The 11,780-nt window shown below is 49.1% G+C and overlaps 1 protein-coding gene across 9 annotated transcripts in view; it reads left to right on the plus strand.

Annotated features, from left to right (window-relative positions):
• The window catches only part of Trrap (transformation/transcription domain associated protein), a 93,691-nt gene that overhangs the window by 21,745 nt on the left and 60,166 nt on the right, over window positions 1–11,780 (plus strand). For 8 of the 9 annotated variants that reach the window (XM_029477030.1, XM_021163529.2, XM_021163532.2 and 5 more), the window contains exons 14-22: window positions 756–990; window positions 2,264–2,630; window positions 2,714–2,811; window positions 3,532–3,726; window positions 4,395–4,586; window positions 5,288–5,453; window positions 6,002–6,258; window positions 8,507–8,707; window positions 9,989–10,140. In XM_029477030.1, the coding sequence (XP_029332890.1) occupies window positions 756–990; window positions 2,264–2,630; window positions 2,714–2,811; window positions 3,532–3,726; window positions 4,395–4,586; window positions 5,288–5,453; window positions 6,002–6,258; window positions 8,507–8,707; window positions 9,989–10,140 (1,863 nt within the window). The remainder of the gene's footprint in view (window positions 1–755; window positions 991–2,263; window positions 2,631–2,713; window positions 2,812–3,531; window positions 3,727–4,394; window positions 4,587–5,287; window positions 5,454–6,001; window positions 6,259–8,506; window positions 8,708–9,988; window positions 10,141–11,780) is intronic. The other variant, XM_021163537.2, reaches the window with a different exon arrangement.

Below are 11,780 nucleotides of genomic sequence, written 5' to 3' on the forward strand. Positions count from 1 at the left end.
GAGACAGGGTTTCTCTGTATAGCCCTGGCTGTCCTGGCACTCACTTTGTAGACCAGGCTGGCCTCGAACTCAGAAATCCGCCTGCCTCTGCCTCCGGAGTGCTGGGATTAAAGGCGTGCGCCACCACGCCCGGCCAGAGCAGAGGTTCTTAACCTTGACGGGATCATGACCCACAGGTTGAGAATTCCTGCCTTAAACTATCTTTGCCAAGAAGCTACCGACTGCCAGTAGCTCATCTAGAAAGTTACCTGACAAGAAGGAGACTCAATGAATAATTGTCAGATTGGCCTGTGGTCACATCTGTGGGGCATATTCTTCATTGCTAATCAACAAGAGAGCCCAGCCCACTGTGGGTGGCACCATCCCTAGGCAGGTGATTTTGTGCTGTATAAAAACACTGGTTGAGTGTGAATGAGCCTGTAGGCTGGGTTCTCGAACTGTTGCTGCTTCAGGCTCTCACTTGAATTCCTTCCTTGAGTTCCTGCAGTGATAGATTGTTACTCCAGAATGTAAGCCAAGTAAACCCTCCCTCACGTTGCTTTTGGTCAGAGTTTAATCACGGCAACAGAATAGCCAGCTAAGACAGGAACTTTATGACATGTGTGAACGTTAGCTTTTCAGTGTGGACAGCAAGGAGTGAAGCATGATTAGAAAGGCTGGGCCTTTTAGTTGAGCAGCTGGGAGAGGAACAGGGTTGGAGTGGGGACTAAGGCCATACTGGATCTTACCCCTGTTGGTGGCATCTCCTCCTGCAGGCCCCTCGCCTACAGCACACTTGCCGACCTTGTGCATCACGTTCGCCAGCACCTGCCCCTCAGCGACCTCTCCCTTGCCGTCCAGCTCTTTGCCAAGAACATCGATGATGAGTCCCTGCCCAGTAGCATCCAAACCATGTCCTGCAAACTCCTACTGAACCTGGTGGACTGCATCCGCTCCAAGAGTGAGCAGGAGAGTGGCAATGGTAGAGATGTCCTGATGCGGATGCTGGAGGTACCGACTGCCATGATTTATCTTAAAGCACTGTGAAACGTAGGTGGATGAGGTAGCCGGATAAGAGTGTGGCTTGGGAATTAAACTGAGTTGTTGAATCCTTGCCTCCCCCTGCTGCTGGCAGCTGTGCTTGGAAGCTGCTTGTTTCTCTTTAGTCATTCTGGCAGTGCTGCCCTGAGCATCAGAGCAGCTTCTTAGGCTCCATGGACTTCCTGGTGCTGACTAGAAGAGATCCCTGCTGGACAGCCATAGTCGGGCTTCTCTGTCAGTGGAGACCCAGTCAGTGTGTTGGGGAGGGATGGAAGGTTTCCCATCTCACTGGAGAGCCACTCTGAATCGGCTGGATCCTGCTCACCATGCTCAGAAACCAGCAGCCCTTGACTCTTGTGTGCATGTGTGGGGGGCTTCGAAGGCCATCCACCTTATGTTTTGTTTTTTTAAGGATTTAATTTTCTTGTTGTTGTTGTTTTTTGAGACAGGGTTTCTCTGTATAGCCCTGGCTGTCCTGGAATTCACTTTGTAGACCAGGCTGGCCTCGAACTCAGAAATCCGCCTGCCTCTGCCTCCCGAGTGCTGGGATTAAAGGCGTGCGCCATCACGGCCGGTGGATTTAATTTTTAATTATGTTTATGTTGTGCATATATGTTCATATATGTGCCAGGAGATTTAGATCTCCCTAGAGCTATTTGTAGGGAGTTGGGAGCCGTCCCATGTGAGTGCTGGGAATGGATCTTGGGTCAGTGGAAGAGATAAGAGCTCTTACTAGCTGAGCTGTCTCTTCACATATTTTGTACTTTTAAGACACGATCTTTTTGGCCAGTAGTTCACCCTGTAGGCTCTGCTGGCTGGCCAGCCGGCCCCAGGGGTCCCTGCTGTGTCTTCTCTCTCCAGAACTGGAATTACAAACATACCTAGCTTTTCTATATGGGTTCTGTGGACTGCATACAGATCCTCTTGCTTGCAAGGCAAGCACATTATAGACTCAGCCTTTAGCTGAGTCTTAGATTTTTTTGGTGGTTTTAGATTTTTTTTTTAAGATTTATTTATTATTATATGTAAGTACACTGTAGCTGTCTTCAGATGCACCAGAAGAGGGCATCAGATCTCATTACAAATGGTAGTGAGCCACCATGTGGTTGTTGGGATTTGAACTCAGGACCTTTGGAAGAGTAGTCAGTGCTCTTACCTGCTGAGCCATTTTGCCAGCCTGGTTTCAGATGTTTGATTGTAACTTTTGTTTCCTCTTTCTGACTCCAATTTCTTTTGCCATTAGGTTTTTGTCCTCAAGTTCCACACCATTGCCCGGTACCAGCTCTCTGCCATTTTTAAGAAATGCAAGCCTCAGTCTGAACTGGGGGCTGCAGAAGCTGCACTGCCCGGGGTGCCCACAGCCCCTGCTGCCCCTGGCCCAGCCCCTTCCCCAGCCCCTGTGCCTGCCCCCGCACCCCCTCCACCTCCACCTCCAGCCCCAGCCACCCCGGTAACCCCCGCACCCGTGCCCCCATTTGAGAAGCAAGGAGAGAAGGACAAGGAGGACAAGCAGACGTTCCAGGTCACAGATTGCCGGAGTCTGGTGAAGACCTTGGTCTGCGGTGTCAAGACCATCACATGGGGCATCACGTCGTGTAAAGCACCTGGTGGTAATACTCGTTTCCACTCTTCACACTGACAGCACTGTTAGCTCCTGTATTTGCCAGGTTTTAATGTATTCTGTCTCTTCTAGAAGCTCAGTTTATTCCTAACAAGCAGTTACAACCCAAAGAAACTCAGATTTACATCAAGCTTGTGAAGTATGCGATGCAGGCCTTGGATATTTATCAGGTATGAAGTGGGCAGTCCATGCTGCTGCGTCTAGAGGACGCCTGTGGAACAGAGTGCCCAAGCCTTCCGAGTTCAGTTCTGTTGCATGGCCTGCTTTGCGTTTCTTTTTTCTTTTTCTTTTTTTAAAAACCTTATTTATTCTTTGAAAGTTCACTGTCGCTGTCTTCAGACACACCAGAAGAGGGCTTCAGCTCTCATTACAGATGGTTGTGAGCCACCATGTAGTTGCTGGGAATTGAACTCAGGACCTTCGGAAGAATAGTCAGTGCTCTTAACCACTGAGCCGTCTCTCCAGCCCCTGGCTTTGCATTTAGCTGGGATAACAAACATGCGTCCTCATGGCAGTTTATGTGGTGCTGAGATCAGATCCAGGCTTCATGCATGCTAGTGCCAGTTTCTCTTTCTTGATACTGTGGTAAAACACTCTGACAGAAGCAGTTTAGCCATCAAGGGACTCACTTATCCAATGGGGGTGGCCATGTACCTTTTCCCTCTGAGCTAGCTCTCTGGGCTCTACATCTACTTACTGTTTTCCCCCCTGGTGTGGACACCTAGTGTTTTTCTTCTTCAAAATTGAGTCAAGAACAGAGAATTTAGAAGAAGGATAGCTATTATTGAATTGAGTGCTTCATTGAAGTACTTGACTTGTGACTTTATGAAGAAATACATGTTCGCTAGAAGCTGTTCCTCTCTAACCGCCATGGGGGTTCCCCGTCCTAGGTCCAGATCGCAGGAAATGGACAGACATACATTCGAGTAGCCAACTGCCAGACCGTAAGGATGAAGGAAGAAAAGGAGGTGCTGGAGCACTTTGCTGGGGTCTTCACCATGATGAACCCACTAACGTTCAAGGAGATCTTCCAGACTACAGTTCCTTACATGGTAGAAAGGATCTCAAAAAACTATGCTCTTCAGGTATAAAACTCTTTCAAGTGTGTGTGTGTGCGCGTGTGCGTGTGTGTGTGAGTTTGCTCCTCCACCACATAGAGCTTAGGGACTGAACTCAGGTCTTCAGCTTGGTGGTAGGTGCCTTTCTGTTGTAAGCCATCTTGCCAGCCCTTTTTATATTTAACATTCACTTGAAGCTTTTTTTTTAGTTCTGTATTGAATGTTCTGTGTTTATTCATCTACTCTGAGGATTTAAAAATAATGCTGTCCTCAGGATGTACCTGTAGGGGAATATTGGGCAATAATGTTTGAGAATGTTTTCAACCCTTCTGATGCCTCGGGTCACTTCCTTTCCAGAGTAGAAGCTATTGAGTGTTAAATGCAGGCTGTCAGGTTTTGATGGTGAGCTGGGACGGCCGGTTGGGTGCTGTGCTCTGGTAGGAGGCACACGCTCACAGCTCGGCTGATGGTTTTCTCAGCATGTCTGTGACCAGTGAGCTTTGTTTGAGAAACTCATTCCTTTGCCTTTTATAGCTGCTTTGGGGAACAGGATAATTTTTGTCATGGATTTTCTTTCAAAGCATACCCCCTCCCCTTGAAGCTGAGGACCAGGCCTATAGCCGTGCGTTTGCTAGGCAAGTGCTCTACCCTGGAGGGACATCTCCAACCCATTTTGCCGTTTCCTGTTTTGACAGATTGTTGCCAACTCCTTCTTGGCGAATCCCACTACCTCTGCTCTGTTTGCCACCATCTTGGTGGAGTACCTCCTGGAGCGGCTGCCGGAAATGGGCTCCAACGTGGAGCTTTCCAACTTGTACCTCAAGCTCTTCAAGTTGGTCTTCGGCTCAGTGTCCCTGTTTGCAGCGGAGAATGAGCAGATGCTGAAGGTAACACACGCTTTGCTGAGGGCCAATGGGACTCCGGCTTTTATTGCTTCATTTTTTTTCACATAAATTACAGTGACTCCGTTTTACATGTGTATGATACATGTAAGTCAGAATTAAGGCCTCATATGCAGGCATGTAAAGCCTACCTCTTGGGAGGTGGAAGCTGTAGATGAAGGAAGCCTCAGCTACTTAGAAAATCTGAGGCCAGCCTGGGCTACATGAGCCGCTATCTCATCAAAAACCTAAAAAAAGAAAATTCAGGCTGGTGAGATGGCTCAGCGGGTAAGAGCACTGACTGCTTTTCTGAAGGTCCTGAGTTTAAATCCCAGCAACCACATGGTGGCTCAAACCATCCATAATGAGATCTGATGCCCTTTTCTGGTGCGTCTGAAGTCAGCTACAGTGTATTTATGTATAATAATAAATAAATCTTTAAAAGAAAAAGAAAAGAAAAGAAAAGAAAATCCACCCTCAGGTGGCTGCATAGTAACCTGAGAACACACTAAGAACATCTTTCATAGATGTTCCATAGATGTGTTAGGTTTCATGGACATGGCAGGGGCCTCTCTACGTTCTGGCCACCACATTTTTTTGTTTGCTTTGATGAAATATCAGCTTCATGCTGCTTGAGTGCAGGGGTGAGGTGTATGAGCCCTAGACTCCCAGGCACTCCCTGACCTGTCTGCCTTCCCCCTGCCCAGCCTCACCTGCACAAGATCGTGAACAGCTCCATGGAGCTGGCGCAGACCGCCAAGGAGCCTTACAACTACTTCCTTCTGCTCCGGGCTCTCTTCCGCTCCATAGGAGGTGGCAGCCATGACCTCCTGTATCAGGAGTTTCTGCCTCTCCTTCCAAATCTCCTCCAAGGTAAGAGCAGTGGCTCGTGCGTCCATCTGTCTGACTGACTGCTGGGCTCATCCTTTCTGCCTGGCAAAGCTGATGGGAAGGGGTGGGTGCTGGGACACACACACATACACACATACACACATACACACACACACACACACACCCGTCCACCATCACCCCCATAGGAAAATAAATGTATTAGTTTCTGTCATCAAACCATGTCGGACTTTGCATGTAGAGATCTTGTCTGTGCTTACTGCAGTGTTCCCTCCATACAGATGGTGTGGAGTATAAAGTAAATTTCCCAGTGTACCCTTGGGTGGCCCTTGCCCCTGCTCAGCCTCATGTCCAGTCCTTCTCCTGGTCTTACTTAGATGTGCTCAGGCGGCTCTCCTCCACATCACTAAAAGTGCATGCTGCTTACACAAGCATAGGGGAACCTATAGGAGCTCCCCCAGCCTTTGTTGTCACTGTGGAAGGGACTGTGACTGCAGTCAATAGGTCTAACAGTGGGCACAGCTGACGTTACCTGCATCGGGGAGCTAAAGTGCCCCCTACCCCTTTCCCAGGACTGAACATGCTGCAGAGCGGCCTGCATAAGCAGCACATGAAGGACCTCTTTGTAGAGCTGTGTCTCACCGTGCCAGTCCGGCTGAGCTCTCTCCTGCCCTATCTGCCCATGTTGATGGATCCCTTGGTGTCTGCCCTCAATGGGTCTCAGACGTTGGTCAGCCAAGGCCTGAGGACCTTGGAGTTGTGTGTGGACAACCTGCAGCCGGATTTCCTCTATGACCACATTCAGCCTGTGCGTGCAGAGCTCATGCAGGTAAGAACACTTTCACCTCTGCACCAGCAGGGGGCATCAGCTCCACATGTCTCTAGTTTGTCCTAGGGCTTCGCTGTGCTCAGTCAGAGGCAGACTCAGTCATGCTTGCTTGCCTGGGATGTACTAAACAGGTTTAGCGCTAGTGGGTGGGTGGTGAGCAGCTTTGTGGCAGTGTTGCTTCTCAGTTTAGGAAAACTTTCCCAAGCGTCAGTGTGAGGCAGATGGTGCGCAGTTGTGCAGACTCACAGAAAGAACCTTTCTGTGCCCACAGAGATTTTTGGTTTTATAGTAAAAGATGCAGCTCTTCAGGGAAGCAGATGGGCACCTTGCCTGCCCCAGCTCCCCTCAAGAGGAAAGGGACAGTTAGTCAAAGGTTGTCTTGACGTCTTAGGGCTTTGTTATTAGAAGTCAGGCGTGAGGTATCGTCCACTATTCACTGTGCTTTGTGCTGTGCCCGTGATGGGATTGGTAATCCCTGGGGGCCAGCACTTGTATCCTCTGTCTCACTAGCATAGGGTCACAGCCAGCACTTCATGGTGGAGGCTCAGTGGCTCCAAAGTAGATTTCAGGAGCAGCACCTGGTCTGGAGGCAGGACTAACAGATCCTGTCTGTCCATCCTGGGGTTATTTCTTGGTCTCAGTGTACTGGAAGAAGATGGACTGGAGTCTACATAGCATGGGAGGACTGCAGAGCCTGCTCTGAGAGCCCACTGTCAGGTCTTGAAAGCAGAGCTTGTCTTGAGCTGAGTGTGTGGGGCCTCATGGGGGAAGCGGAAGCAGTGTGGCTGCTGTGGCTGAGGCGGTCTTGAGCCACAGTTTGCTTTAGCACGAGAACCCTCAGAGACAAAGGTTAAAGGTCCTTTTTAGTTTCTAGAGGCCAGTGATCCCCAAAACAAGCGGCAGTGTTGGTGTCTCCTGACCCACACTGAGCCTCAGTGCTGCCGTAACCTGGCAGAAGACCCCTTCCTGAGGGACAAGCGGATGTTGGGAAAACATGAGAGAACATGAGAGAAACTGGGATCTTTGTTGGTGTGGAGAAATGTACCAAGACTTCATGTTACTTGAATATTACTGGATTCTGACATTGAGTGTTGTCATGGAAGTTAGGAAAGTGGACTTAAAACATGGACAAGAGTGATTCTGAGACGTAGGTAATTCAAGTGAGGGGACCCAGGCAGCGAGTGCAGTGCTGTGCAGCAGCCGGCGCAGGCGTGGCATGACGTGAAGGGCATCCCTGAGCTCTGCTAACCCTGCAGTCAAGCTTTAGGAGCTGACGTGCACAGAGACTGCACATCGAGGTTTCAGAACCACGAGCACTGGGCATTGGGCTAGGGTTGTCTTATATAAGGGTGTGATAAATCTCTAAGGGCTTCTAAAGACGGCCCAAGGGTGTGTGTGTGTGTGTGCACGCGTGCATGTGCACACTGTAGGGATGGAACAAGCATTTTGGCAGAGACTAAACCATCCACGTGGAGGCTCCCTGTCCTTAGGGGAAGGTTTACTGAGCAAGGAGGGGTGTGGTCAAGTCGGTGTTCAAGGACATTGCTCTGCCCTTGTGTCTATTTTCTGTTTTTCTTTAGCCTGGCTCTCAGGGACACCCCTATGACACACACCCTTACCTTCCATAAATGGACACTTAAAAGACATGACATTACGTATTTGCCATGTCTAAGTAGAAGGGAAACACCCAGGACAAGAACAGCCAGTGAGGCGGCTCACTCCACTCCTCCTGGGACTTGTCGCTCTTGAGTCTTGAAGCCTTTTAGTTAGTTACTGATTCTTAAAGATTTACTTACTTTTGTGTATGAGTGCTTGCACGTATATATTCACATCACATCTGTGCTATGCCTGAGGCGACCAGAGGGGGACTGGAGTTAGAGAGTGGCTAGCCACCATGTCACTTTAGAAACTAAGGCCTGGTGCTCTCATGTATATGTTGAGTGCAGGTGTCCACAGAGGGCAGAGGGTGACGTATCCCCTAGAGCTGGAGCATGGGTGGCACCGTGGATGCCCTAATGCTTTGCTTTTTTTTCCTGTGCCATCTTTTATATAAAGGAGCTCCAAAATATGTTTGTTTGCTTAGTAAAGGCAGACCTCTCGGGGAGGACAACCAAGGGGTAACCATGTTTGAGGGACAGAAGCAGGAGGAAGAGTCCCTGTATCTAACAGATTGGAGTTGTGGTCGGAAGCTGTGTGAACTTGCTGCCTGGCTAGCCTTTAGTGAAAGCCAGTTTTTTTTTTTTTTTAGGCTTTGTGGCGCACGCTTCGCAACCCTGCAGACAGCATCTCCCACGTGGCCTACCGTGTGCTTGGGAAGTTTGGTGGCAGCAACAGGAAGATGTTGAAGGAGTCCCAGAAGCTGCACTATGTTGTGACTGAAGTTCAAGGCCCCAGCATTACCGTGGAGTTCTCTGATTGCAAAGCTTCTCTCCAGCTTCCCATGGAAAAGGTAAGGTTGTGGCTACCGGGAGATCATATTTTGCTCTAAGAAGATTGATTTCAATATCAAAGACATATGTGAGCCAACTCTGAGGGAAGGAAGGACAGGAGTTACGGGACAAGGGACAATCTTGGTTGGGAAGGTGGCTTGCGTAGTGCTTGTAGGCCTGAGGCAGGGTGTTATCCAGGAGTTGAGGACTCTTGAGAGTAGCGTTTTTCCCTGATGACCTGAGCTCCTGCTCACCTGAGCTCCTGGTCTGTTGTCATCTTGCTGGGCCTTGTTTCCAGGACCATTGAGAACTCAAGTGTATCTATAATTGTTATTCATCCCTGGGCTCCCAGGATCTCGCTTTCTCCCATTTTTATTCTAACTCTGCTGTTGTCTCCCTTCTGGCTCTTTGGAAATGAGTTAGTGTTGTACCTCTGTGTTTCTCTCTGTCTCTGTCTCTTAATCTGTGTGCATATGTGTGCATGCAGATGTGTGGCGGAGCTGCTAGATGGCCGCCTCCTTCAGAGGGAAGTGAAAGCTTCAGAAAGCCTTGTTGTTCAGGTCCCTGCTTGAGGGAAGACTGTGTGTGTGCAGCCATGGCTCCTGAGCTCCAGACCCTGATGGGTGTGTGGCTGACAGCCTGCCACACCGGACCCTCCAGAGCTCTTTGACTTCCTGGAGTCTACCCCTGGTCATTAGACGTGAAATTGGGGGCTAGAGAACAGACTGAGCACTCACTAGCGTGTGCTACTCTTTTTTTTTTTTTTTTTTTTTTGGTTTTTCGAGACAGGGTTTCTCTGTGTAGCCCCAGCTATCCTGGCACTCACTTTGTAGACCAGGCTGGCCTTGAACTCAGAAATCCGCCTGCCTCTGCCTCCCGAGTGCTGGGATTAAAGGCGTGCGCCACCACGCCCGGCGGGGCGTGTGCTACTCTTGCAGAGGCTGCTGCCTCAGTTCCCAGCATCCATGGTGCTGCCCAGAACTCCAGCTCTAGGGGATATGACACTCTCTGCACTCTGTGGACACCTGTACTTAACATATACATAACCTATAGACAGATGCACACATGACACATAGTTAAAAGTAAAACCTTCCAGCCAGAGTGCTGTGCACTCTTAATGCTATTTGGAGCCGTGCAGCTCCTTGCTTTCTCCACTGTCTCTGCTTTCAGACTTTGGTTTGTGGTTGCCCGTTAGACTGATGCCCTCCCTCTTCAGTTTCCTTAGCAAGCTAAGGCTGGATGTGTGAGTGTGCGCACATGCCTTTCAGTGCACACTGTACATACTGTGCTTTTTATCCTAGGCCATTGAGACTGCCCTGGACTGCCTGAAAAGTGCCAACACAGAGCCCTACTACCGGAGGCAGGCGTGGGAGGTGATCAGGTGCTTCCTGGTGGCCATGATGAGCCTGGAGGACAACAAGCACGCGCTCTACCAGCTGCTGGCGCACCCCAAGTATGACTTGGGCTATTTTCTGGGACTGGAGCAGCTCGCTGCAGAAATTAGGAACATAAGTGACTGCCCAGGAGTCTGCTAGGAGTGTGCCCTTTCAAACAGCCAGGGTAGCATGTAACTTACCCAGTGACACAGCATGTAGCGTCTGGAGCAGTGGGTCTCAACCTCTGGGTCATGACCCCTTGGGGCAGATGATTCTTCTACAAGGGTCGCTTAAGACCATTGCAAAACACAGCTATTTACAGTATGGTTCACAACAGTGTCAAAATCACAGTTGTGAAGTAGCAGTGAAAACACTTGTGGTTGGGGTCACTACAACATGAGGAATTGGATTAAAGAGTCATAGGAAGGGTGAGAAGCACTGCTTTAGAGAAAGGGAAGAGAGAACATGGCCATCTGCAGTAAGAATTGGTCTTGGGTCCATTTCAGTGTGTGTCTTGCTGTCAAGGAATCTAGGGCCATGTTTGTACGTTTGCATAGCTTTTTAAGTGTTCTTCTTTTTGTGTTTAGAGACAGGGTCTCATTTAACGCAGGCTGGTCCCAAACTCAGTATGTGGCTGAGGGTCACTAGAACTCCGATTCCTCCAGCCTCTGGCTCTTAGATGCCAGGTGACAGAGCCACGTCTCAGCCCGTGACAGACCCTATGCTATTCCCACTTCATTGTTGGTTAAATTCTTACACTTTGGCTTCATTTTGGAGGCAGGGTTTCTGTGGGTAGCCCTGCCAGACCTGGAACTTGTTACATAGGCAAGGTTCCACTCAAACCCATAGGTAACCACTTGTCTCTGTCTCCTCAGTGCTGAGGTTAGATTGTGTTTGCCATCACTCCTGGACACACACACACACACACACGAGTTTAAACTTTATTTTAAAAAATAATCGATATTTTCCCTGCTTGTGTGTGCATATGACTGATTGTTTAGGGAGGTCAGAGAATTCTCCACCTAATGCTGCTGTCAAAGGCATGTGTGGGTCCATACCTAGCTTTTGTGTGTGGTTCTAGAGATTGGATATAATGTCCTCCTGTCTTGTACAACAGAGACTTAGCCTCTGAACATCTTTCCAGCCATGCATTTTTTTTTTTTTTTTTTAGTCCAGAATTTAAAGTTCGTTCCCTATATTCTTGGGTGGCATTTTACCCTGAGGTCTTTGCTGTGCCTGCAAGCAACCTCGTCACAGGGTTTATACTTTTAATCAGCTTTTCAGAAACTTCCCCCTCCCTTTGATTCTTGTTCTGATATTCACAAAGGGCATCCCCAAGTTTAGAGCGTGCAGGCTCAGCACAGTTGGATATCAGCATATAAAGACGGGCCTGGAGTCTGAGGCTCTGGAAGGAAGCATCGAACATTTCACATGCCAGGCCTCAGAGGACAGAGATGGTCTGAGTGCCTGTGCAGAAGAGCATGGCCATCTATTGCTCCTGCACTGGCAGTGCCTTCCTCTGATGTGACAGTGGTGGCTGGTAAAGCAACTGTGCCCAAGGCATGCATGCGCCTTTGTAGCAGCAGGGAAAACAACCTTTATTTCTCTTTCTCTCTCTCTCTTTTTTTTTTTTTTTTTTTTTTTTTTTGGTTTTTCGAGACAGGGTTTCTCTGTATAGTCCTGGCTGTCCTGGAACTCATTTTGTAGACTAGGCTGG

Source organism: Mus caroli, chromosome 5 (assembly GCF_900094665.2).
Source record: "Mus caroli chromosome 5, CAROLI_EIJ_v1.1, whole genome shotgun sequence".
In the NCBI taxonomy this organism is placed as follows: domain Eukaryota; kingdom Metazoa; phylum Chordata; class Mammalia; order Rodentia; family Muridae; genus Mus; species Mus caroli.